This window comes from Bos indicus x Bos taurus, chromosome 24 (assembly GCF_003369695.1).
Source record: "Bos indicus x Bos taurus breed Angus x Brahman F1 hybrid chromosome 24, Bos_hybrid_MaternalHap_v2.0, whole genome shotgun sequence".
In the NCBI taxonomy this organism is placed as follows: domain Eukaryota; kingdom Metazoa; phylum Chordata; class Mammalia; order Artiodactyla; family Bovidae; genus Bos; species Bos indicus x Bos taurus.
In genome coordinates this window covers 21,099,766-21,125,831 of record NC_040099.1, presented here as the reverse complement: position 1 = coordinate 21,125,831, position 26,066 = coordinate 21,099,766, and the positions used below count along the sequence as shown (strand labels likewise).

General features: G+C 43.4%; 1 protein-coding gene across 2 annotated transcripts in view; it reads left to right on the top strand.

Moving 5' to 3' along the window:
• The window catches only part of MOCOS (molybdenum cofactor sulfurase), a 60,489-nt gene that overhangs the window by 16,644 nt on the left and 17,779 nt on the right, over positions 1-26,066 (top strand). For both annotated transcript variants that reach the window (XM_027525817.1, XM_027525816.1), the window contains exons 6-10: positions 743-942; positions 7,634-7,750; positions 9,416-9,877; positions 18,330-18,492; positions 25,947-26,025. In XM_027525817.1, the coding sequence (XP_027381618.1) occupies positions 743-942; positions 7,634-7,750; positions 9,416-9,877; positions 18,330-18,492; positions 25,947-26,025 (1,021 nt within the window). The remainder of the gene's footprint in view (positions 1-742; positions 943-7,633; positions 7,751-9,415; positions 9,878-18,329; positions 18,493-25,946; positions 26,026-26,066) is intronic.

Below are 26,066 nucleotides of genomic sequence, written 5' to 3'. Positions count from 1 at the left end.
AGTAACATTTGTTTTTTTTTTTTTTTATTTTGAAAAGGAAGATGATAGCACTTTCTATGGAAAAATTCCACAGAAGCAGTAGTGGTAAACTGTCATTCGGTACCGATGACCTAAACATTTATTGTGTGGGCAGTACCATACTCTGTTTACAAGTAGAGTAAGTTCTCTACATACGAACCTTCACATTGCGAACTTTCAAAGATTCAAACATGCATTCTCGTGTCTAGTCACCTACGTTAGTTCACGTGTCTGGCGTATATTTTCATGTGCGTGCACCCTCTACGAGTGGTTGTACTTTTGTGTACTCTGCTGTATAATAAGGTATAGAGTGTGATGGTACAGTGTCTTTATTTCAAGACCAGGATGTCTGGAAACAGACATAAAAACAGCAGTGATGTAGCTGGCACTACTGTACTTTTCAAGGTGCTGTACTGGAAGATTAAAAATGTTTTCTTTTTGTGTCTGTTTTTTACGTATTACTTGTGTGAAAAGTATTAAAAACCTATGTAGGTACAGTACTATACAGCCGATCACAGGCTACCTTTGTTGGACTTACGAACAAGTTGGACTTAAAAACGCACTTCCGGGATGGAACTCATTTGTGTGTAGAGGATTTACTGTGTTTAAAATCATTAATATGAGGTCCAAGTTTGCCAGTTATAATGATCTCATGTTCTTAAAACTGAGACTGAATTTTCCATCACATTCATGCTTCCCTTTCACCCCCGTTCGCTGCTCTGAGGCGGGATGGAGAGCATCCGGCAGCACACGTTTACCCTGGCTCAGTACACCTACACTGCCTTGTCTTCCCTGCGGTACCCCAACGGAGCCCCTGTCGTGCAGATTTACAGTGACTCTGACTTCAGCAGCCCGGAGGTGCAGGGTCCGGTCATCAGCTTCAACGTGCTCGATGACCACGGGAACGTCGTTGGTTACTCCCAGGTGGGTTTTCTTTTCATCCTGCTAACCTGTTCATTTCAGCATCTACAATCATTAGTTGTCTCTTGGGTGAGTTGATTGTGAAGATATTGGCCCTCCCCACCCCTCACCCATCACTTACACAGCAGCAGAAGCAGCCCAGTGTCATTCAGAAACAGGCAATTTTAAATGTTTTTGAGGGGTGGTGTAAAACACACTGGGGCCAAAGGTTTGCCTTCTCAAATACATTATTCTGGGTAGTTGGTACAATAAGTTTCCTTCTTTTTTTTTAATATATTTTATTTTTTAACTTTACAATATTGTATTGGTTTTGCCATATATCAAAATGAACCCGCCACAGGTGTACATGTGTTCCCCATCCTGAACCCTCCTCCCTCCTCCCTCCCCATGCCATCCCTCTGGGTCGTCCCAGTGCACCAGCCCCAAGCATCCAGTATCATGCATCGAACCTGGACTGGCGACTCGTTTCATATATGATATTATACATGTTTCAGTGCCATTCTCCCAAATCGTCCCACCCTCTCCCTCTCCCACAGAGTCCAAAAGACTGTTCTACACATCAGTGTCTCTTCTTGAATCTAAAATAAGTGTATTTTTGAGGGTGTGGAGGAGGGCAGGCTGAGGACTCTGAAATGTGCTGTGGCAAGCATGATGCTGAGCTCAGGTTGGGCTGCTCCTCACTGAAAAGTCAATGAAGTGGGGGCAAGCGTCAGTAGAAAGGAAAGCTATTGAGTCAGAAAAGCTGGAGTCTAGGGAGATAGTGGACTCATGTCTGGAGACTAACTCCAAAGATTCTGCTCAGTCATGACTATTTTTAACAGGAAAATGGGGAAAAAAAACAAGTTAATCATTAAGGTAAGAGGTCAGGTTCTTTGTCATGTCTCACCGTGTGTAGACCTGCTGATGTCTCCTGATCTTCTTTTGGATACTTTCTGGCCTGCATGGTCCTCCTGCAGATTGCCAAGGGGAGCTGGGGGTATAGAGTCAATCATTCTTTAACTATGTAATTCTTCCTTCTTACTCCTTTTAATCCTGAAAAGGGATCAACTGGTTAGGCCAGGCATTATGTACATTCAGTAGAGCGTAAGTCAGGAGTTAAGTTAAATGTTACCTCGTGATCTCATTTTTATAATTAAGGTCTGAGGAAAACAGAGATGAACAAATCGAAGAGGGGCAAAAGAACTGCTTACAAATTCCCATTCTCAGGGATCATTCCCTATCTATGGGAATAGGGACAAAAGTCTGTCTTCTGTAATTGCTTCACACTGAGGAAGGGTGTCTCAGTCTTAGGGTGAAAGATGTCCACGTGGGTCTGAGGCATCTCTTTGCTGACCATTTTAGTTGCCAGCTTACCTATGTGGGCAGAGCAAGCTACAGTTATTCTAATGCCCACAAAGACATAGATTATTATGAGCAATAATGTTAATTCCATTCTTTCATCAAACACTGAGTCTGTGACTCTGTTGTCCTACTCATTGACTGACTGAGCCTACTCTATTGTGACTCTTGGAGGCCTGGGAGATTTCAGTTTTTCTGCAAACAAGAGGCAGGGGACATAGAGGAGCCTTTGTACTTGGGTTGGGGCAGGGAATCGGTTCCAGGCAGAATGGTGAAAGAATCACCCATTTGCCCAGAGAAGCAAAGAGTAAGATTTCCCCAAGAAGAGGGAGCTGCCCATCTTGGTGTCTACCTGACTTCACTGGGACTCTCATTCCCTGAGGTCTCACACAGGGGTTTCTCCCTTGTGCGTCTATAGAGGAAGCTCATCCCATGAGGGGGGGTCTTAGCTGGGGCATGGCCAGCTGTGTCAGCTCAGGAGAATCCTGGGTTTGCCTGGTCTTTGTCACGTGTGGGAATTCCACAGAGATTCAGAGGGTCTTTGGAAACATTACACGGCATCATGGCTGGGTCTGGCTGTCTCTTTTTCAGGGGATTTGTGAAGGAATTGCACCTCCTGTGAAAAGCTTTTGGGTACCTGTTTTTGATATCCAGGCCTCCTCATTTCAGTGGTGCCTCATTGGGTGACATCAGTGACTCATGGACATGAGTTTGGGCAAGCTCTGGGAGTTGGTAATGGACAGGGAAGCCTGGTGTGCTGCAGTTCATAGGGTCGCAGAGAGTCAGACGTGACTGAGCAACTGAACAAACACAAGCACCTCCTCATTTCATTTTCCCCTCTGGTGGAAGTCAGTCTACCCAGTTTTTAAGTGGGTGGGTTCAGATTCAGGCTGCCTTGTACTGGCTCTCTGAGCTTGGGTGAGGTAATGTAAGCTCCCCAAGTCTCTGTGAAATGAGGTAAGAATGTACCCTGATGACAGTTTGTCATGAGGATTGAATGAGATACAATATATAGCTCCTTAGTGTCGGGCTGGCATGAAGCAAGTGCCCCATTGTACTGGGAATATAGCTCTCATCCTGTTCCAGCAGCCAGCTCCTTCACCCGGCTGGGCACTGGCCAAGCCTCTGTGGGATTCCAAAGGTCTCAGGGTGAGAAAAGATGAAGTTGTGATGAGAAAGTAGAATGGAGGGCAACTGTGGCCAAAACAGCCTCTTCCACCCACATGCTTTTCTGGGTGGGGTCCTTGTCTTTTCCCCTTGAGCCTTGGCGGGTCTGTGACTCACCCACATTCAACAGCATGCCCCCAAAGGTGACACCGCTTGGCTTTGGAGGCTAGGCCAGAAAAGCCCATGCAGCGTCAGCATTGCTTCCTGGGGCATCCGCTTTCGGAGCCTCAGGTTACTGTGTAAGGAGGTATACCCTGAGCAGCCATGCTGTGAGGAAGCCAGAAGCAAGCATGTTGGTGACTGTCCTGGTTTGAGCGAGGCCAGACCTGTCTTTGAGAAACTGAACCTCAAGGGAATTCTAACCCCAGGCATGTCACTCCCAGCCTTCTAGTCTTGCCAAATGAGATCAGCCATCTCTGGGCCCTTCTGAATATCTGAGCCCCTGTAGCCATGAGCACAATACAATGGTTGTTGTTTTATGCCATGGTGTCTGGGTGGCTCATTTTGTGGCTGTGGCAGCTGGAATAGTGCATATGCACTGTGTCTGGGAGAGGGGTGAGCGTAGGGGACTTATAATTCAGCTTGGCGGGAGCTGGGGTCGGGGAGGGAGGAGCTTTCCTAGGGGCTGTCCCTTGAGTGGAGGTCACCTGACCCTGGAGGTGGAGTTGGCCAGACCCAGTGGGGTCGCCAGGCCTCACCACAGAGAGCAGGGAATCCCTGGGTTTCATCAGCAGAAATGGCTTCTTCACACTATGACAGTCCTGGAGCGATGGCTAAAATGCCGACAGTGTGGTCTCCGCAAAGGCATGTGGGAGGCACTGCTGTTGTGCCCGCCCTGTAGGGCGGCCAGGCGGACCTGTGCGTGGTGACCTGTGTCTGCAGACGCAGGTCTCTGGTCACCCTGCATGTTCTTCCCAGGAAGAAAAGTCTCCAAGCCTTCCCCAGCCGGGCAGTTGTGTTTGTTTCCTCAAATGCAATTAGAGGACTTCCCTGAGTTTAGCCTGAGTCACCAGGGTTAAGGACCCTCACTGGGCCCCCAGGCCTTTGGGGGCATGGAACCCTGGACCCACAAACAGAGGAACTGGCACAAACATCCCTCGTGCCAGCTCACCTTTGAGCCTTGTGAGCAAGAATCACCTGTCCAGCTTCCAGAGGAGAGGAAAAAGACTTGGAACTTCTGGATTGAATTGCAGTTCTGTGATTGAACCCAAAGTCTAGGATATTATGAAAAGCAAATCAGTAGCATGCGGTGTCAACACAGTAATGTTTGTAGTCTGGGCTGGGAGCCGAGGCGGGGCTCCTACGAGTGGTAGCTCTGCTGAGGCCTGCTCTGGGATCGGGGCACATGGTCCTGGTCTGTCTTGCCTAAGGACACTGAGGAGCTGCCCCACGTCCCAGCCACACTCAGATTTTATTCTTGTGAATTTCACTTGAAACCTGTGGGGTCTTCTTTTTCAAAAATTAATTCCTTAAAATTCTTTTTTTAACACGTGAGATCAAATTGATGTATAACATTGTATTAGTTTTAGGTGTACAACACGGTAATTCTATATATGTATGCGTTGGGAAATGATTTCTACAAGTTTAGTTAACATCTGTCACCACACATGGTTATAAAATTTTTTTTCTTGTGATGACAACTTTTAAGATTTACTCTCTTAGCAACTTTCAAGTATATAATACGCTATTGTTAACTATAGTCACCATGCTGTATGTTATAACCCCAGGACTTATTTATCTGTACAAGTTTGTATCTTTTGATCACTTTCACCACACCCTACCCTCCCTTGCCCCTGGCAACCACCGATCTGTTCTCAGAATTTTTATTTGATTCCATGTGTGTGAGCACACAGTATTTGTCTTTGTCTGACTTACGTCTTAGTGTATTTCATTATGACTGAGCAAAAGCCCTCAAGATCCATCCTTGTCACAAACAGCAGGATTCCCTTTTTTATAGCTGAACAATATTTCACTGTTTTGTTTATATACATCACATTTTCTTTATCCATTAATCCTTTGATGGATGCTTAAATTGTTTTCATGTCAGCAGTAAACGTGGGAGTATAGATCTCTTTTCAAGAGAATGATTTCATTTCCTTCAGGTAAATGCAGCAATTTGTTCTACTTTAAATTTTTGAAGGATTCCTGTACAGTTTTCCGTAGTTGCTGTGTGCATTCCCACCAACAGTGAACCAGCGTTCCCTTTTCTCCATGTTCTCCCCAACTCTTATTATTTGTTGTCTTTCTGATGATAGCCTTTCTAACAGGTGTGACATTACATGCTACATACTAGATATTTGAGAGGTGGTATCTTATTTTAGTTTTAACTTACATTTGCCTAATGACTAGTGATGTTGAGCATGTGTTCATGCACCTGTTGGCATTTGTATGTCTTCTTTGGAAAAATGTCTATACAGATTTTCAGCTCATTTAAGAAACCAGATGATTTTAAATGTGAGCTCTCAACTTGGAATTTGGTGTAATATTTTTCACTTTTCGCAGGCATATATCTATTACCCAACTCAATTCAGTTCAGTCACTCAGTCGTGTCCAACTCTTTGCGACCCCATGAATCGCAGCACGCCAGGCCTCCTTGTCCATCACCAACTCCCGGAGTTCACCCAAACTCATGTGCATCAAGGGTGATGTCATCCAGCCATCTCATCCTCTGTCTTCCCCTTCTCCTCCTGCCCCCAATCCCTCCCAGCATCAGAGTCTTTTCCAATGAGTTAACTCTTCGCATGAGGTGGCCAAAGTATTGGAGTTTCAGCCTCAGCATCAGTCCTTCCAATGAACATCCAGGATTGGTCTCCTTTAGGATGGACTGGTTGGATCTCCTTGCAGTCCAAGGGACTCTCACGAGTCTTTTTCAACACCACGGTTCAAAAACATCAATTCTTCGGTGCTCAGCTTTCTTCACAGTCCAACTCTCACATCCATACATGACCACTGGAACAACCATAGCCTTGACTAGATGGACCTTTGTTGGTAAAGTAATATCTCTGCTTTTCAATATGCTATCTAGGTTGGTCATAACTTTCCTTCCAAGGAGTAAGCGTCTTTTAATTTCATGGCTGCAGTCACCATCTGCAGTGATTTTGGAGCCCAGAAAAATAAAGTCTGACAGTGTTTCCAGTTTCCCCATCTATTTGCCATAAAGTGATGGGACCAGATGCCATGATCTTCGTTTTCTGAATGTTGAGCTTTAAGCCAACTTTTTCACTCTCCACTTTCACTTTCATCAAGAGGCTTTTTAGTTCCTTTTTACTTTCTGCCATAAGGGTGGTGTCATCTGCATATCTGAAATTATTGATATTTCTCCCGGCAATCTTAATTCCAGCTTGTGCTGCTTCTAGCCCAGCGTTTCTCATGATGTACTCTGCATATAAGTTAAATAAGCAGGGTGACAATATACAGCCTTGACATACTCCTTTTCCTATTTGGAACCAGTCTGTTGTTCCATGTCCAGTTCTAACTGTTGCTTCCTGATCTGCATATAGGTTTCTCAAGAGGCAGGTCAGGTGGTCTAGTATTCCCATCTCTTTCAGAATTTTCCACAGTTTATTGTGATCCACACAGTCAAAGGCTTTGGCATAGTCAAGAAAGCAGAAGTAGATGTTTTTCTGGAACTCTCTTGCTTTTTCCATGATCCAGTGGATGTTGGCAATTTGATCTCTGGTTCCTCTGCCTTTTCTAAAACCATCTTGAACATCAGGAAATTCACGGTTCACATATTGCTGAAGCCTGGCTTGGAGAATGTTAAGCATTACTTTACTAGTGTGTGAGATGAGTGCAATTGTGCAGTAGTTTGAGCATTCTTTGGCATTGCCTTTCTTTGGGATTGGAATGAAAACTGACCTTTTCCAGTCCTGTGGCCACTGCTGAGTTTTCCAAATTTGCTGGCATAATGAGTACAGCACTTTCACAGCATCATCTTTCAGGATTTGAAATAGCTCAACTGGAATTACCCAACTGGATAAGCTTTAATTATCAGTAATATTTTATAAAATGTATTTAGTAAACCCATGATGGATCATAGCACTTTAGAGAAAAATTCCAAGCTCATATTTTAATTTTACTGTTAGGAAAGAGAGACCCAAATATGGAACCTGAAACTCTTTTCAGTCCAGGCAGTCAGAGTAAAACTGGACACTCCTAACCCTAGTTCTGTGTCATATTAAACCCATAGGTGGATAAAATGGCCAGCCTTCACAACATCCATGTGCGAACCGGCTGCTTCTGTAACACTGGGGCCTGCCAGAGGCACCTGGGGATAAGTGATGAGATGGTGAAGAAGCATCTTCAGGTTGGTACGGACCCTCTGGCCCGAACGCTGGCCAGCAAGACCCAATGCTAATGCCTCATCTTGACCAGAGGCTGGATCCGTGTCTGGAGTGGGGGCTGGTCTTCGGGGTTCATTTCTCTGAGCCCACCCTGTGAACGTGCAAAGAAAAAAGGGTCAACAAAATTAGCAAATGCTTCAAGATAGTGACTCTATGCCAGGCGTTTTTTAGTTTGAGGGCAAAAATTTAAAGGCAGTAGAGGACTTTTTTTTTTTTTTTAATTCAGAAGATGACTTTTAACAGAGGACAAGCCAATGTGAAAATGTGCTCATACATGCAGAGGGTCCTTAACTCGTTTAGTCCTGCCAGAGTGAAATCTGCAAGCTAAGAAGTCGCTCATCCTTTGGCAGAGTGAGGAGAGGAACTTTTCCAGCGGGCTTCTGCATTTCTCAGGTCCCCACCCTTCCTGCCATGGCTTCCCTGGTGGCTCAGAGGTTAAAGTGTCTACCTCCAATGTGGGAGACCCCGGTTCAATCCCTGGTTCAGGAAGACCCCCTGGAGAAGGAATTGGCAACCCACTCCAGTGTTCTTGCCTGGAGAATCCCATGGACGGAGGAGCCTGGTAGGCTACAGTCCACAGGGTTGCAAAGAGTCGGACAAGACTGAGTGACTTGACTTTCTTTCACCCTTCCTGCCACTTCCCTGAGGTGTGGTTTGTCACTTCAAGGTACGTTTTATTTTGAACCATTTCATAAGACTAGTTTGAGTGGCAAAAAGCCTTATTTATATCAGAATAATTTATAAATTGTTTCTTTTGGCTGCCACTAAATAATGAATATATTAGATCCCAACCAACAATGAACTGTGTTCTGCTTAAAAAGTGACAGGGAGTCTTAGAACACAAATGAATGGAATTCCAGATATAATATTGAACCTGAGGAATGCCATGGATCCATCTCTTTGGATATCTGACTTGGGTTCAGCTCTGGGGAGGTAGGCCGCTGGAGCAGTGATCAATACCAGGCAGCGGGGCTTGGAGAGGCTTGGGGACTTCTTGCTTTTCTTTCCCCACTTCCCGGCCAGGCACTTAGTACTGCCTTTGGCTTTCATTATGGGCTTGGGCCAGTCGTTCCTTGGGGCAGCATCTCTGTTTTGCCCTTTTGTCAAAAGGCAGCTGCAAAGGATACAGGCCTCCCTTCGATCCTGAGAGAGTCTAAAAGGCATGGCCAGTAAGCTTTCCTCCCCCTTCAGCCCTGGGTAGGCCAAGGAGCTGACCCATCTGTGCTTCTGAAACTCCGGTCTGTATTGATGCCCCTGTGGGTCAGCATTGTGTATATGGCTCTGGTTAATGCTTTATGTGAACAATTGCTTTTAAACTTAAAAAAAAAAATTTATTTATTTATATTGAACTATAGTTGATTTACAGTGTTGTGTCTTTTAAACGTTTTAATGGCCCCTTGGGATTGGTATAGGTCCCCATCCACAGTGAGCCACGTGGTGGCTGGAGAGGGAGTCAGGGCCCTGGGTTTGCGGAACTATGCCTGAGGCACGCAGCTCTTCTTAGTGTTGCAGTTCTGTTTTCCTGGGTGCATTTTATCTTCTATTATCAATAAACGTTGTTTTACAGAATGGTTTCTGGTCCATCCGTGAGGCATATTCTCTCTGGCTGACTTGTTTCTTTCTCCTAGGCTGGTCATGTCTGCGGAGACGATGTGGACCTCATAGACGGGCAGCCGACGGGCTCTGTGAGGATTTCTTTTGGATACATGTCTACGCTTGAGGATGCCCAGGCCTTCCTCAGGTTCATCATAGCAACCCGACTGCACTCGTCTCATGGCCAGCCTCTCCCTCTGGCCACCCCGGGGGAGGCTGGAGCCCCACCAGAAGACAGCGAGGCTCAGAACGCCGTGCCTGCCGCCCGCGCCAGAGGTAGCTCCTCACCTCAGGAAGACACTTCCCCACACTCCGGGGTTTGGAACAACTCACCCACCGCTGTGGACGCAGAGGGTCTGTGTCCGCCCCTGCTGGAGGCCACTGGAACCCAGCAGACCACTTCAGAGAAAGCTGCTGATGTCCCAGATGGGGACCTCAGGTCACACGTCATCACCAACCTTTTCCTCTACCCAATCAAGTCCTGTGCAGCGTTTGAGGTAAGGGTTTCAGTGGCAGCTAAAGAGATTGCTTCTTTTGTGTTTATTTTTTAATATTTTTTGATAAAGCAAAGAAAAAAAGTTCAGGAAGTGAAGGGAAGCATGCAGAAAATCAAACCTTCAGTACCTGCAGCACCCAAGCTCAGTGGTTACAGTTCCCAGGCTCTGGAGCACAGACTGAGTAGTTGTGACCCATGGGTTCAGTGGCTTTGCAGCATGTGGGATTTTCTCGGACCCGTGTCCCCCAGGTTGGTAGCAGGTTCTTTTTTTTTTTGGATCTTGAATATATTTTTTTAAATTTTATTTTTAAACTTTACAGTATTGTATTGGTTTTGCCAAACATCGAAATGAATCTGCCACAGGTATACATGTGTTCCCCATCCTGAACCCTCCTCCCTCCTCCCTCCCCATACCATCCCTCTGGGTCGTCCCAGTGCACCAGCCCCAAGCATCCAGTATCGTGCATCGAACCTGGACTGGCGACTCGTTCTATATATGATATTATACGTATTTCAATGCCATTCTCCCAAATCATCCCACCCTCTCCCTCTCCCACAGAGTCCAAAAGACTGTTCTATACATCAGTGTCTCTTTTGCTGTCTCGTATACAGGGTTATTGTTATCATCTTTCTAAATTCCATATATATGTATTAGTATACTGTATTGGTGTTTTTCTTTCTGGCTTACTTCACTCTGTATAATGGGCTCCAGTTTCATCCATCTCATTAGGACTGATTCAAATGTATTCTTTTTAATGGCTGAGTAATACTCCATTGTGTATATGTACCACAGCTTTCTTATCCATTCATTTGCTGATGGGCATCTAGGTTGCTTCCATGTCCTGGCTATTATAAACAGTGCTGCGATGAACATTGGGGTACACGTGTCTCTTTCAATTCTGGTTTCCTCAGTGTGTATGCCCAGCAGTGGGATTGCTGGATCATAAGACAGTTCTATTTCCAGTTTTTTAAGGAATCTCCACACTGTTCTCCATAGTGGCCGTACTAGTCTGCATTCCCACCAACAGTGTAAGAGGGTTACCTTTTCTCCACACCCTCTCCAGCATTTATTGCTTGTAGACTTTTGGATCGCAGCCATTCTGACTGGCATGAAATGGTACCCCATAGTGGTTTTGATTTGCATTTCTCTGATAATGAGTGATGTTGAGCATCTTTTCATGTGTTTGTTAGCCATCTGTATGTCTTCTTTGGAGAAATGTCTATTTAGTTATTTGGCTCATTTTTTGATTGGGTCATTTTATTTTTCTGGAATTGAGCTGTAGGAGTTGCTTGTATATTTTTGAGATTAGTTGTTTGTCAGTAGCTTCATTTACCATTATTTTCTCCCATTCTGAAGGCTGTCTTTTCACCTTGCTAATAGTTTCCTTTGTTGTGCAGAAGCTTTTAAGTTTAATTAGGTCCCATTTGTTTATTTTTGCTTTTATTTCCAATATTCTGGGACGTGGGTCATAGAGATCCTGCTGTGATGTATGTCAGAGAGTGTTTTGCCTATGTTCTCCTCTAGGAGTTTTATAGTTTCTGGTCTTATGTTTAGATCTTTAATCCATTTTGAGTTTATTTTTGTGTATGGTGTTAGAAAGTGTTCTAGTTTCATTCTTTTACAAGTGGTTGACCAGTTTTCCCAGCACCACTTGTTAAAGAGATTGTCTTTAATCCATTGTATATTCTTGCCTCCTTTGTCAAAGATAAGGTGTCCATATGTGCGTGGATTTATCTCTGGGCTTTCTATTTTGTTCCATTGATCAATATTTCTGTCTTGGTGCCAATACCATACTGTCTTGATGACTGTGGCTTTGTAGTAGAGCCTGAGGTCAGGTGGGTTGATTCCTCCAGTTCCATTCTTCTTTCTCAAGATAGCTTTGGTTATTCGAGGTTTTTTGTATTTCCATACAAATTGTGAAATTATTTGTTCTAGCTCTGTGAAGAATACCGTTGGTAGCTTGATAGGGATTGCATTGAATCTATAAATTGCTTTGGGTAGTATACTCATTTTCACTATATTGATTCTTCCAATCCATGAACATGGTATATTTCTCCATCTATTAGTGTCCTCTTTGATTTCTTTCACCAGTGTTTTATAGTTTTCTATATATAGGTCTTTAGTTTCTTTAGGTAGATATATTCCTAAGTATTTTATACTTTCCGTTGCAATGGTGAATGGAATTGTTTCCTTAATTTCTCTTTCTGTTTTCTCATTATTAGTGTATAGGAATGCAAGGGATTTCTGTGTGTTGATTTTATATCCTGCAACTTTACTGTAGTCATTGATTAGTTCTGGTAATTTTCTGGTGGAGTCTTTAGAGTTTTCTATGAAAAGGATCATGTCATCTGCAAACAGTGAGAGTTTTACTTCTTCTTTTCCAATTTGGATTCCTTTTATTTCTTTTTCTGCTCTGATTGCTGTGGCCAAAACTTCCAAAACTATGTTGAATAGTAATGGTGAAAGTGGGCACCCTTGTCTTGTTCCTGACTTTAGAGGAAATGCTTTCAATTTTTCACCATTGAGGATAATGTTTGCTGTGGGTTTGTAATATATAGCTTTTATTATGTTGAGGTATGCTCCTTCTATTCCTGCTTTCTGGAGAGTTTTTATCATAAATGGGTGTTGAATTTTGTCAAAGGCTTTCTCTGAATCTATTGAGATAATCATATTGTTTTTATTTTTCAATTTGTTAATGTGGTGTATTACATTGATTGATTTGCGGATATTGAAGAATCCTTGCATCCCTGGGATAAAGCCCACTTGGTCATGGTGTATGATTTTTTTAATGTGTTCTTGGATTCTGATTGCTAAAATTTTGTTAAGGATTTTTGCATCTATGTTCATCAGTGATATTGGCCTGTAGTTTTCTTTTTTTGTGGGATCTTTGTCAGGTTTTGGTGTTAGGGTGATGGTGGCCTCATAGAATGAGTTTGAAAGTTTATCTTCCTCTGGTAGCAGGTTCTTATCCACTGCTCCACCAGAGAAGTCCTCATTCTGCCTTTCTTGGTTTGAGCTAACTTTTGACCATGATTCTGCTTACGGGAATCCCTGAGGGGACCCTGTTTCTGGTTGTGACTGCCTAGTTACTGTTGATAGTTATGAATGTAACTTTTATGCAGAAGCGTTTTACATACTTTGGTTCATTTGATCATCAAAACGATAATATGAGGTGCTAGATAATATCATCTCTATTGTATAGATATGGAGCCTTGGGGTTACTGAGGTTAAGCACTCTGCCTAGGTTATGACCCCCTAATAAATGATAGGGAAAGGATTTGAACCCAGGTCTACTGACTCCTTGGGTCCACACTGTCCTGAGCCTGTCTTCTTAGCTCTCCCTGTGTAGGTGAACTACATAATGTCTGCAAACAAGCTGGCCTGGCAGTCACCCTACCTGGGAGATGGGAGTGCTTGCCTTGGTTGGCCAACTGGTCCTGACCCCTCCTGCAGTGGCCGAACTTCCTATGAGACTGTCTTTCTATGATATGTGTGTGTCCCAAGTCCCAGGTGAAGTCCCAACCTCCTTAGCCTCTGGGATCACAGGCTCCCTAGCTCCTCATTGGATATTCCATGCTGAAGGAGACTGTCCTCCAGTCTGAGACCACGAACAAGCAAGTTCTTTTCCACTCTTGAATGCAGGCAGGTGAGGAGTGTCAGGACACTGTTTTCTCAGATGAGTCATGTCCTGTAGAATAGCCGTGCTGCAGAAACACAGCAGGAATCAGTGACCCATTTTACAGATGAAGACACTGAGATTCAGTAAGGTTTCATATTTTGCTAAAAGTCTTCCGTCTGTCTGCTCATTCAGAAACTATACACTGAGTACTTGCCACCTGCTGGGCCTGTACCTGTGTGCAGTGATGAACAAAATGGAAATGCTTCCTTTCCTCATGGAGGGCAGTGTCTCAGGAGGGAAACAGATAACTTTACAACACACACACACACACACACACACACACATCTATCTCTCTCTCTGTCTGTCTACCTATCATTTATCTGTCTATCCATTCATAGCCATGATTTCACACTGATATCTCCAATTCCAATCCAACACTACAGGGTTTATTTAGCCTTCCCCTGCACTTGTAAATCCTGTGAGAAACCTAGCTCCCCTTGCCCTCTGCTGCTGCTGCTGCAAGTCGCTTCAGTCGTGTCCGACTCTGTGCGACCCCATAGACAGCAGCCCACCAGGCTCCCCCGTCTCTGGGATTCTCCAGGCAAGAACACTGGAGTGGGTTGCCATTTCCTTCTCCAATGCATGAAAGTGAAAAGTGAAAGTGAAGTCGTTCAGTCGTGTCTGACTTGCGGCAACCCCATGGACTGCAGCCTACCAGGCTCCTCCGTCCATGGGATTTTCCAGGCAAGAGTACTGGAGTGGGGTGCCATTGCCTTCTGCCCCCATTGCCCTCAGTGAATACTTATTTGCTCAAATCCTTCCGTAACCCAGCCCCCAGCTGCAACAGCTGAAAAGCTTACCCTTCGCATGCCAACACAGACATGGTGGCTGAAAGCTTGCCCTAGACAAAGAGGAAGAAGGAAGGCAGAAGCCAGTAAACTCAATGTTTAGGTGGGAAATCAAAGGATAGAAAATGATAGACATGTTCCAACAAGTGGGTGTAAGGAACAGCAATGGGCCTGAGACTTTGGCCTCCTAGCAAGCTCACAACCCAGCCTGCCTCAGTGTCTTGGATGCTGACAAGAGACATGAGATTCCATGGGGCTTCCCTGGTGGTCCAGAGGTGAAGACTCTGCATTTCCAAAGCGGGGGATGCAGCTTTAGGATCTCGCATGCTGGGGGACAGGGGAAGATGAGATTCCTGAGTCAGAGAGAAAAGGCTGTTACTAACAGCCTTCAGGTAGCAAGAGCTTCATGTTTGTATTGCTTTTCTTTCCCCCCAAGTCCAAAGAAAGGGTCCAGAGGGGTCCAGGTGGATGCTCTGTTCATATTTGGAAGCCCCCTAACTCAGGAAACCTCTTTCATAATAGGATGCCAGTCAAGCTGTGTAGTCCTCAATCAGGGAGGAGCTGATACGTTTGTGATACTGGGCTGTGAGCAAACTTGCCCTCTACTCCAGAGGGTTGTAGAGCTGTTCACTATACAGACATCCTTGACAGGAGAGTCTGGAACAGAGGACAGTTGGTGCTTCTGCTTGTTAAAGCTGCTGCTGCTGCTGCTAAGTCACTTCAGTCGTGTCCGACTCTGTGTGACTCCATAGACGGCAGCCCACCAGGCTCCCCCGTCCCTGGGATTCTCCAGGCAAGAACACTGGAGTGGGTTGCCATTTCCTTCTCCAGTGCATGAAAGTGAAAAGTGAAAGTGAAGTCGCTCAGTCGTGCCCGACTCTTAGCAACCCCGTGGACTGCAGCCCACCAGGCTCCTACGCCCATGGGATTTTCCAGGCAAGAGGACTGGAGTGGGGTGCCACTGCCAGACATGCAGAAATGAGAGATCCATGGAGAAATGCCACCCAGTAATAGATTGTCTTCTAAAAAGTTATTTGTAATTCAAAACACATTTTCCGAAAGAAAGAGTGACTTAGTGTTGGATTCTGGGCTTGGCCCCTAATATTGCTGAACTTGATGGCTCTGCCAGCAGGAGCAGCCATGGTCTGTGGGAGAGGATGTCTGATATACAAGGCAAGTGAAGGGCAGAGTAAAGGGGTTGACATCTGTGGGTCACCTGTTATATTCAGTTGCTTTACATTTTATGCACTGTTTTGGTTTTCACCTAATCCAACCACAATAAATGTTCATTTTATATAATACATGACAGGGCCAAGGCTCAGGAAGGTGGTAAGTTGTCCAAAGCCGATAACTGTCAGAGGTGAGATGTAAGCGCCAGGCTTGTCAGTCCTCCGAGTGCCTACCTCCCACCCCGCGCTGCACCTCGTTTCTGCTTCCTGGGTACAGGGCTCCCCGGGCTGCAGGAGCAGTTTCCCTTCACATTGTTCCTCCTTGAGATCTGCGCCGCACTCACCCCAGGCCGGAAGTTCCTCTCCTTCACTTCCTCCCCCTGAAGCCTCCATCTTTACCCAGGTCCCTCCCTCGAGGACCCACCCCAAAGTGCCCCCGATTAAATATTCTTCCCTTTCATCATTACCCTGGATTGGAAGTTTTCAGACTCCTTTGGGTGGTTGACTTGGGTGCTCAGAGGAAAACAGAAGGGTGAAATTGATTCTTGCTCAGTTGTGCAAGAATGTTGGTCTCTTAATCATAATACCATTTCGAAAGCAGTGGGTGGTGTACACCCTTCTTTAACAGCAGGCAGTGCTGAAAACAGTGGGTGTAACCTGTGGACAAAACTGCAAAGACCTAGTCTCACACTATTGATATTTCATTATTTTCCCCCTAATGTGCTTTTTGTGTTCTGGATCCCATCTAGAACACCACGTTACATTTAGCTCTCGTGTCTCCTTAGGCTCCTCTGGGGCTGTACCAGTTTCTTAGACTTTCCCTATTTTCAGAACCTTGATTGTGTTAAGGAATACTGGTCAGGTATTTATTAGAATATCCATCAGTTTGTTTTTGCCTGATGTCTTTCTGGGGATTAGACTGGGGTTTGGGGTTTTACAGCAGGAGGACCCCAGAGATAAAGTTCTCATCATATCATGTCAGGATACATAGTATCATTGTGGCTTATCACTACTGATGTTAACCTGGGTCTCATAGTGTTTGCCAGCGTTCTTCACTGTTCGGTTCCCCCTCCACCCATTCCCATACTGTGCCCTTTAGAGGGAAGTGACTAAGCATAGCCCATATTTAATGGGTAAGGAGTTATGTTCTACCTTCTTGAGAGGGGACCATCTACATTAATAATTTGGAATTCTTCTATATGAGAGAGTTGACCTTTCTATTTAATCATTTATTTATATCAGTATGGACTCATGGGTATTTAGTTTATATTTTAGGTTATAATCCAATACTCTCTATATATATGTTAGTCACTGTCGTGTCTGAGGCTTTGCGACCCCATGGACTGTAGCCCATCATTCTCCAAGGGAGAATGCTGGAGTGGGTTGCCATTCCCTTCTCCAGGGGATCTTCCCGACCCAGGGATTGAACCCTGGTCTCCTGCACTGCTGGCAGATTCTTTACCATCTGAGTCACCAGGGAAGCCCAATCCAATATTATGTTATTATTATTGTTGTTGTCGTTCAAATGTTTGTTTTTTTTTTTTGCCACTGGACATGCTTTCAGTTAACTCCTGCACCCCTTTCATGTACCTCCCTTATTTTGTTTTCTGAGCACTTCCTTACTTTTCCAGCACTACAAGGTACTCCTGGCTCATCTTGTATATTTCCTGACCCAGCGCTAGAATAAACCGTTTCTCCAAGAAGTCCTGGTTGTTTTTGTTGGAGAATGGTATTAAGTGCAAGATCTGGGCACTGGGCATAATTTGTATTTTAATTTTGTATAAATATGAAGCATTGAGGAATATACATATTTTATACACTTAAAATGGGTCAGCTCAGTGACCATTTCAGTGGAGCCACCATTTGTGCAAGAAACAAGTTTGTATTATGGGGATATACCTGTTCAGGCACCCACCGCTATGGAAGGACACACAGACAGTGGGAGCAGCAGAGACCTGTGGGGAGGGAAGTGGAACACAGGGTGGGCAGAGACCTGCTCTCCGCGTCCCTGCTAGGCACACGTATTACCCACGCAAAAAGCACACTGAAGTGGACAAGGATGGAAACTGGATCTGGAGGGTAAATGGAAGGTCCCTTGATCCCGTAGTCTCCTTTGCATTGGCTTCTTCTTTTTTAAATGTTTGTTTATTTGGCTGTGTCAGGTTTTAGTTGAGGCACACGAGTTCTCTGCTGGGTGATGTGGCATCTTTGGTTGCAGCACATGAGCTTCCCAGGTGGCACTAGTGGTAAAGAATCTGCCTGCCAATGCAGGAGACACCAGAGATGTGGATTTGATTCCTGGGTCGGGAAGATCCCCCAGAGAAGGAAATGTCAAGCCACTCCAGTATTCTTGCCTGGAGAATTCTATGGATAGAGGAGCCTGGCAGGTTACAGTCTGTGAGGTCTTAAAGAGTTGGACATGACTGAGCATACAGACACATGGACTCTGTACTCCTGGCAGGTGCTCAGGCTCAGTAATTGTGGTTCGCAGGCATTCGAGTTGTGGCATGAAGGCTCCAGAGTGAGGGTTCAGTAGTTGAGGTGCAAGGGCTTAGCTGTTTGGAGGCACATGGGATCTTAGTTCCTTCACGAGGGATCGTACCTGCATCTCTTGCATTTCAAGGTGGATTCTTAATCCACCAGGGCCACCAGGAAAGTCCCTGTCTTCTTTGTTTCCTTCTCCTCCACCCTTTCGTCCTTTAAAAGTCTGTGCTGAATTCCTGAAGCCCATCTGCATCTGTGCAGCCCCTGTGCAATAAATGAGAAGATCATTTTTGAGGAATGCTGGCTTAAAATACACTGACTTTTTTTTTTAGGTGATCAGGTGGCCTCTAGGAAGTCAAGGGCTGCTGTATGACCGAAGCTGGATGGTTGTGAATCACAACGGCATTTGCCTGAGTCAGAAACAGGAGCCCCGGCTCTGCCTGATCCAGCCCTTCATTGACCTGCAGCGGAGGATCATGGTCATCAAAGCCCAAGGTCTGAAAACAGGGTTCACTTTTACAGAGTAGTTGTCAAGAGTAGCTTTATTCTCATAAAATAAAATCATGGCTTTTCCTATACTAAACATTAAAATATTCCAAAAGGAAGTGAAATGATGTATAGAAAAGACAGTAGGAAGTTTGTTCCTCTTGTGTTTTTTTTTTTGTTTGTTTTGTGTGTGTATGGAGGATATTTCTGGGAAAAGGTAAAGATCTGACCATCCAATCAGAAAGTAAAGAGGTGTTGATTTTGAAACTGTATGTTGTCCTTTCACTCACATTAGTTTTATTTCCTTCACTCTTCATAGGTTCTGCAAGCTTTAATTCTTCTTTGTGGATTTTTATTATGAACTGTCTAACATGTATGAATGTAGACCAGCTCTGTCCAGTGGACCCTTATATGATGATGGAAATGTTCAGCATCTACATTGTGCTGTTTGGTAGCTATCAATCTGATGTGGCTACTGAGTATGTGTAATGTGCAGGATGCTGGAGCTAAATTTTAAATTTTATTTAATTTAAATTAATACATGTAGTGGCTACAGTGTTGGACAGCACAAATCTGAATAAGATGCAGTCTCAAAAATGACAGAATGATCTGTGTTCGTTTCCAAGGCAAACCATTCAATATCACAGTAATCCAAGTTTATGCCCCTACCAGTAATGCTGAAGTTGAACAGTTCCATGAAGACCTACAAGACCTTCTAGAACTAACACCCAAAAAAGATTTCATTATAGGGGACTGGAATGCAAAAGTAAGAAGTCAAACACCTGGAGTAACAGGTAAATTTGGCCTTGGAGTACAGAATGAAGCAGGGCAAAGGCTAATAGAGTTCTGCCAAGAGAATACACTGGTCATAGCACCCTCTTCCAACAGCATAAGAGAAGACTCTATACATGGACATCACCAGATGGTCAACACTGAAATCAGATTGATTATATTCTTAGCAGCCAAAGATGGAGAAGCTTTATACAGTCAGCAAAAACAAGACCAGGAGCTGACTGTGGCTCAGATCGTGAACTCCTTATTGCCAAATTCAGACTGAAATTGAAGAAAGTGGAGAAAACCACTAGACCATTCAGGTATGACCTAAATCAAATCCCTTATGACTATACAGTGGAAGTGAGAAATAGATTTAAGGGACTAGATCTGATAGATGGGCTTCCCTGGTGGCTCAGAGGTTAAAGCATCTGATAGATAGAGTGCCTGATGAACTATGGATGGAGGTTTGTGACATCGCACAGGAGAAAGGAATCAAGACCATCCCCGAGAAAAATAAATACAAAAAAGCAAAATGGCTGTCTGAGAAGGCCTTATAAATAGCTGTGAAAAGAAGGGAAGTGAAAAGCAAAGGAGAAAAGGAAAGATATACCCATTTGAATTCAGAGTTCCAAAGAACAGCAAGGAGATAAGAAAGCCTTCCTCAGTGATCCATGTAAAGAAATAGAGGAAAACAATAGAATGGGAAAGACTAGAGATCTCTTCCAGAAAATCAGAGATACCAAGGAAACATTTCATGCAAAGATGGGCTCAATAAAGGACAGAAATGGTATGGAGCTAACAGAAGCAGAAAATATTAAGAAGAGGTGGCAAGAATACACAGATGAACTATACAAAGAAGATCTCCATGACCCGGATAATCACGATGGTGTGATCACTCACCTAGAGCCAGACATCCTGGAATGTGAAGTCAAGTGGGCCTTAGGGAGCATCACTATGAACAAAGCTAGTGGAGATGATGGAATTCCAGTTGAGCTATTTCAAATCCTGAAAGATGATGCTGTGAAAGTGCTGCACTCAATATGCCAGCAAATTTGGAAAACTCAGCAGTGGCCACAGGACTAGAAAAGGTCAGTTTTCATTCCAATCCCAAAGAAAGGCAGTGCCAAAGAATGCTCAAACTACTGCACAACTGCACTCATCTCACATGCTAGCAAAGTAATGCTCAAAATTTTCTAAGCCAGGCTTCAGCAGTACATGAACCATGAACTTCCAGATGTTCAAGCTGGTTTTAGAAAAGGCAGAGGAACCAGAGGTCAAATTGCCAACATCCGCTGGATCATGGAAAAAGCAAGAGAGTTCCAGAAAAACATCTACTTCTGCTTTATTGACTATGCCAAAGCCTTTGACTGTGTGAATCACAATAAACTGTGGAAAATTCTGAAAGAGATGGGAATACCAGACTACCTGACCTGCCTCTTGAGAAACGTGTATGCAGGTCAGGAAGCAATAGTTAGAACTGGCCATGGAACAACAGACTGGTTCCAAATAGGAAAAGGAATATGTCAAGGCTGTATATTGTCACCCTGCTTTATTTAACTTATATGCAGAGTACATCATGAGAAATACTGGGCTGGATGAAGCACAAGCTGGAATCAAGAATGCTGGGAGAAATATCAATAATCTCAGATATGCAGATGACACCACCCTTATGGCAGAAAGTAAAAGGAACTAAAAAGCCTCTTGATGAAAGTGAAAGAGGAGAGTGAAAAAGTTGGCTTAAAGCTCAACATTCAGAAAACTAAGATCATGGCATCTGGGCCCATTACTTCATGGCAAATAGATGGGGAAACAGTGGAAACAGTGGCTAACCTTATTTTTCTGGGCTCCAAAATCAGTGCAGATGGTGATTGCAGCCATGAAATTAAAAGATGCTTACTCCTTGGAAGGAAAGTTATGACCAACCTATATAGCATATTAAAAAGCAGACTTTGCCAACAAAGGTCTGTCTAGTCAAAGCTATGGTTTTTCAAGTAGTTATGTATGGATGTGAGAGTTGGACTATAAAGAAAGCTGAGCGCTGAAGAACTGATGCTTTTGACCTGTTGTTGGAGAAGACTCTTGAGAGTCCCTTGGACTGCAAGGAGATCCAACCAGTCCATCCTAAAGGAAGTCAGTCCTGAATATTCATTGGAAGGACTGATGCTGAAGCTGAAACTCCAATACTTTGACCACCTGATGTGAAGAGTTGATTCATTTGAAAAGACCCTGATGCTGGGCAAGATTGAGGGCAGGCGGAGAAGGGGACGACAGAGGATGAGATGGTTGGATGGCATCACCGACTCAATGGACATGGGTTTGGGTGAACTCCGGGAGTTATTGATGGACAGGGAGGCCTGGCGTGCTGTGGTTCATGGGGTCACAAAGAGTTGGACACGACTGAGTGACTGAACTGAACTGAACATACTTACATCATCGAAGTTTAAGAAGCTTAGCATTTGGCCACATTTGCTTCAATTTCTCCTCCTTGCCTATCTCTCCCCTCTTGTTACCTACCTTCTTTGTCCCTTCTGCACATCCTCTTTCTCCTCCTCCTCCTTTTAAGAAATAGAAACATTTCAGATATAGATGAAATTCCCTGTGTTCTCCTCTGTGCTCTCACTTCTTCTGCACTCCACCTACGATTTACAGAATATTCCAGTTTCCCTCCTAACTTACAGCTATACTTTTGTGATATATACCATTTCCATATATTCATTGATCATGCTTCTTGGCTGTAGGGGTTCCATTCTGCTCCAGTGGTTTATTTTTTCTTGAACCAATGAGCCAGTGTCACTACTAGAAGTATATACTGAATCTCAATAACTGATAATCTACTTCTGCTTCATTGACTATGCTAAAGCCTTTGATTGTGTGAATCACAACAAACTTTGGAAAATTTTTCAAGAGATGGGAATACCAGACCACCTTACCTGCCTCCTGAGAAACCTGTATGCAGGTCAAGAAGCAACAGTTAGAACCAGACATGGAACAAAAGACAGGTTCAAAACTGGGAAAGGAGTATGTCAAGGCTGTATTTTGTCACTTTGCTTATTTAATGTACATGCACAGTATATCATGTGAAATGCCAGACTGGATGAAGCTCAAGCTGGAATCAAGATTGCCAGGAGAAATATCAATAACCTCGAATATGCAGATGATACTACCCTAATGGCAGAAAGCAAAGAGGATCTAAAGAGCCTCTTGATGAAAGTGAAAGAAGAGAGTGAAAAAAACTGGCTTAAAACTCAACATTCAAAAAACTAAGATCATGGCATCTGGTCCCATAACTTCATGGCAAATCGATGAGAAAAAATGGAAACAATGACAAATTTTATTTTCTTGGGCTCCAAAATCACTGCAGATGGTGACTGCAGCCATGAAATTGAAAGATGATTGCTCCTTGGAGGAAAAGCTATGAAAAACCTAGATAGCATATTAAAAAACAGAAACATTACTTTGCTGACAAAGGTCCATATAGTCACAGCTATGGTTTTTCTAGTAGTCATGTACAGATGTGAGAGTTGGACTGGAAAGAAGGCTGAGTGCCCAAGAATTGATGCATTTGAACTGTGGTTTTGGAGAAGACTCGAGAGTCCCTTGGACAGCAAGGAGATCCAACCAGTCAATCCTAAAGGAAATCAGCTCTGAATATTCATTGGAAGGGCTGATGCTGAAGCTCCAATACTTTGGTGACCTGATGGGAAAAGCCGAATCATTGGAAAAGACCCTGATGTTGGAAAAGATTGAAGGCAGGAGGAGAAGGGGATGACAGAGGATGAGATGGTTGGATGGCATCACCAACTTGATGGACACGAGTTTGAGCAAGCTCCAGGAGATGGTAAAGGACAGGGAAGCCTGGCGTGCTGCAGTCCATGGGGTCACAAAGAGTCGGACACGACTGAGTGACTGAAGAACAACAATAACTGATAGGGCTGGTCCTTCCACCCCATGCTTCCAAATGGTCCTGGCTGTTCTTGGCCTTTTGTTCTCTGTATGAATTTTAACCCATGCACACAATTGAATAGTCACTCCCATAATCGAGATACAAAACAAGAAACGAAACCCCAGGAAACTCCTTCATGCCATCCCTTTTTAGTCTCTCTTTTCCCCGTCCTTAACACCTGGCAGTCAAAGCTCTATCACTATGGCTTTTTTTTTTTTTACCCTTTAAAAATTATCACTGTTAGTTTTTTTTGAGGATGTTCTATAAATGTAAACACACAATCTGTAACCTTTTGATGTTGGTTTCTTTCACTCAGCATGAGGCCTTTAAGTCCCATCTAAGTTATTGCATGAATCAGTAGTTTATTCTTTTTTTATTGTTGAGTAGTATTCCGTTGTATGGACATACTTGAGTGTGGTATGTCCTCTTTTTATCTACTGAAGGGCATCTGAGTCATTTTTAGTTTTGAGAAATTATGAATAGAGCTGCTTTTAACATTCATGTACAGGTTTTTGGGTGCTCAGAAGTTTTCATTTCTTTAGAATAAATACTAAGAGTTGATTGCAGGGTCATATATTAAGGGTAATTTACTTTTAAAAGAAACTTCCAGACCATTTTCTGGAATTAATTGTTTTCATTTCCACCAGTAGTGTATGAGAGTTCTAGTTGCTCCACATCCAGTCAGTTTTTGTCAGTGTTCTGTATTATTTATTTTAATAGGTGTGTAATGGCATCCCATCATGATTTTAGTTTGGTTTCCCTACTGGCTAATGATGTTAAGCATCTTTTGATGTACTTACTTGCTCTCTGTATGTTCATTTTGACCCATCGATTACAGAAGTGTGTTAATTTCTATATATTTGGAGATGTTCTTATTTTCATTCTGTTATTGATTTTAGTTTAATTCCATAAACTCTCCAAAAGAGAGTACTTACTTTGTAGATTTTAAATTCATTAAAATTTGTTAAGTTTTGGGTTATAACCAAGGATGTGATTTATTGCCATGAGTGTTCCATATACACTTGAGAGGAATGTGTATTCTGTTGTTGGGTGGAGTGTTCTGTAGATGTCAGTTATATCCACTTTGTTGATCAGTATTGCTGTTTTTCTATATACCTGCTGGCTTTTTATGCACTTGCTACTAGTTCTGTTAATGACTGAAAAAAGAGGGTTGAAGTCCTCAACTGTGATTGTCGATTTGTCTGCTTTCTCCTTAGTTCTGTTGGTTTTTGCTTCACATAGTATACTTGACTTCGTGGTGAATTGGTCCCTCTTTAAACAATGTTCCTCTTTATATATCATAATTTTCTTTGTTCCAAAGTTTGAAGTGTGAAATTCTTTGTTACAAATCCTACCATTCAGCTCTGTTTTGGTTAGTGTTTGCATAGTATATCATTTTCCACCTTTTTATTTATTTCTTCTAGCCTGATCAATATTTATAGAACATTCCACAAAATGTATTCATTTGAACTGTACCATTCAATTATTATTATTCTTGTATATTTACAGTCATCACCACAATAAACTTTAGAACACTTTGTCCTCATCCTAAATGAAAAAGCCCGTACCCACCAGCAGTCACTTCCTATTCCCAACCTCATCCCCAGTCCCCGGCCACTACTAATCTACTTTCTGTCTCTATGGGTTTGCCTGTTCTGGATGTTTCATGTAATTGGGATCATACAGTATATGACTGTATTCACTTAGCATAATGTTTCTAAGGATCATCATACTGTTGAACAATTAGACATACTTATTTTTTTATCCATTTATCAGTTGAGGGATATTTAGATTGTTTCCACTTGTGGTTATTATGAATAATGCTGCTATGAACATTTGTGTGTAAATTTTTCAAAATTTACTTATTTTTAATTGAAGGATAATTGCTTTACAGTATTGTGTTAGTTTCTACCAAATATCACATGAATCTGTATGGCTGGAGAGCACAGGTGGGCCACAGAGGAGGTATCCACAGAGAAGGGCCACCACGGATTCTACTCAGGCATCTTGGCTTCATGCCTGTCCCTGTATTTTTAATGACTCATGAAGGATGAGAAGGCATGCAGAGTGGCAGCATGCCTCAGCTGTTCCAGCCTTTATCAACAATCTTACACTCTTCAGGGGCCCTGGATCAATTTCCTCTAGTTTCTTCCGCATATTTTATTCTAAGTTTATGTACATATGTTGTATGCTCCTTTGTATGTATAATGTGTATAAAAACTTTTTAGAGAAGAATCACTTCCCAACTCCACTGACATGGTAACAGTTTTTTTTTTTTTTTAGCACTAATGATGTTTGATTCAGGAATCCAATTTGATGTTGACTCCTAGGAGCTAGGAGAATTGACACTCTATGCTGACCTCCTTCCAGACCGAGCCTTCATGCCAGCCTGTCTATTTCTAGAGGATCTAGGTAGCTTAGAGAGCAATGACATCAGGATGTGGAGTCCTCCAGAGGGAGAGACATCTTTCAGAGGAATTTACAGCATCGCAGTGACTATGGATGTGACTGCCCCAGTGCAGGTCTCCCGCGAGAAAGCTGCTCGGTACACCTGCTGCTGGTGGTGCTAACAATGAGGAAGAGAATCTCTGTGTTATAAAGAGATTTCTAAGACCCAGCCACTTATTTGGCTCAACCAATTGCCCAGCTCATTAATTCTTGTATATTTCAGAATAATGGACTTTAAAAACATATACTTGCTCTTTTTTGCATGATGATAAATTTGTCTCTAACCTTTGTTCATTAGGGATGGAGCCTATAGAGGTGCCTCTTGAGGAGAACAGTGAGCAGGTTCAGATTTGCCAAAGCAAAGTCTGTGCGGACAGGTGAGACTGTGGCAGGTGAAACTCTCAGGGAAGGGAAGAAT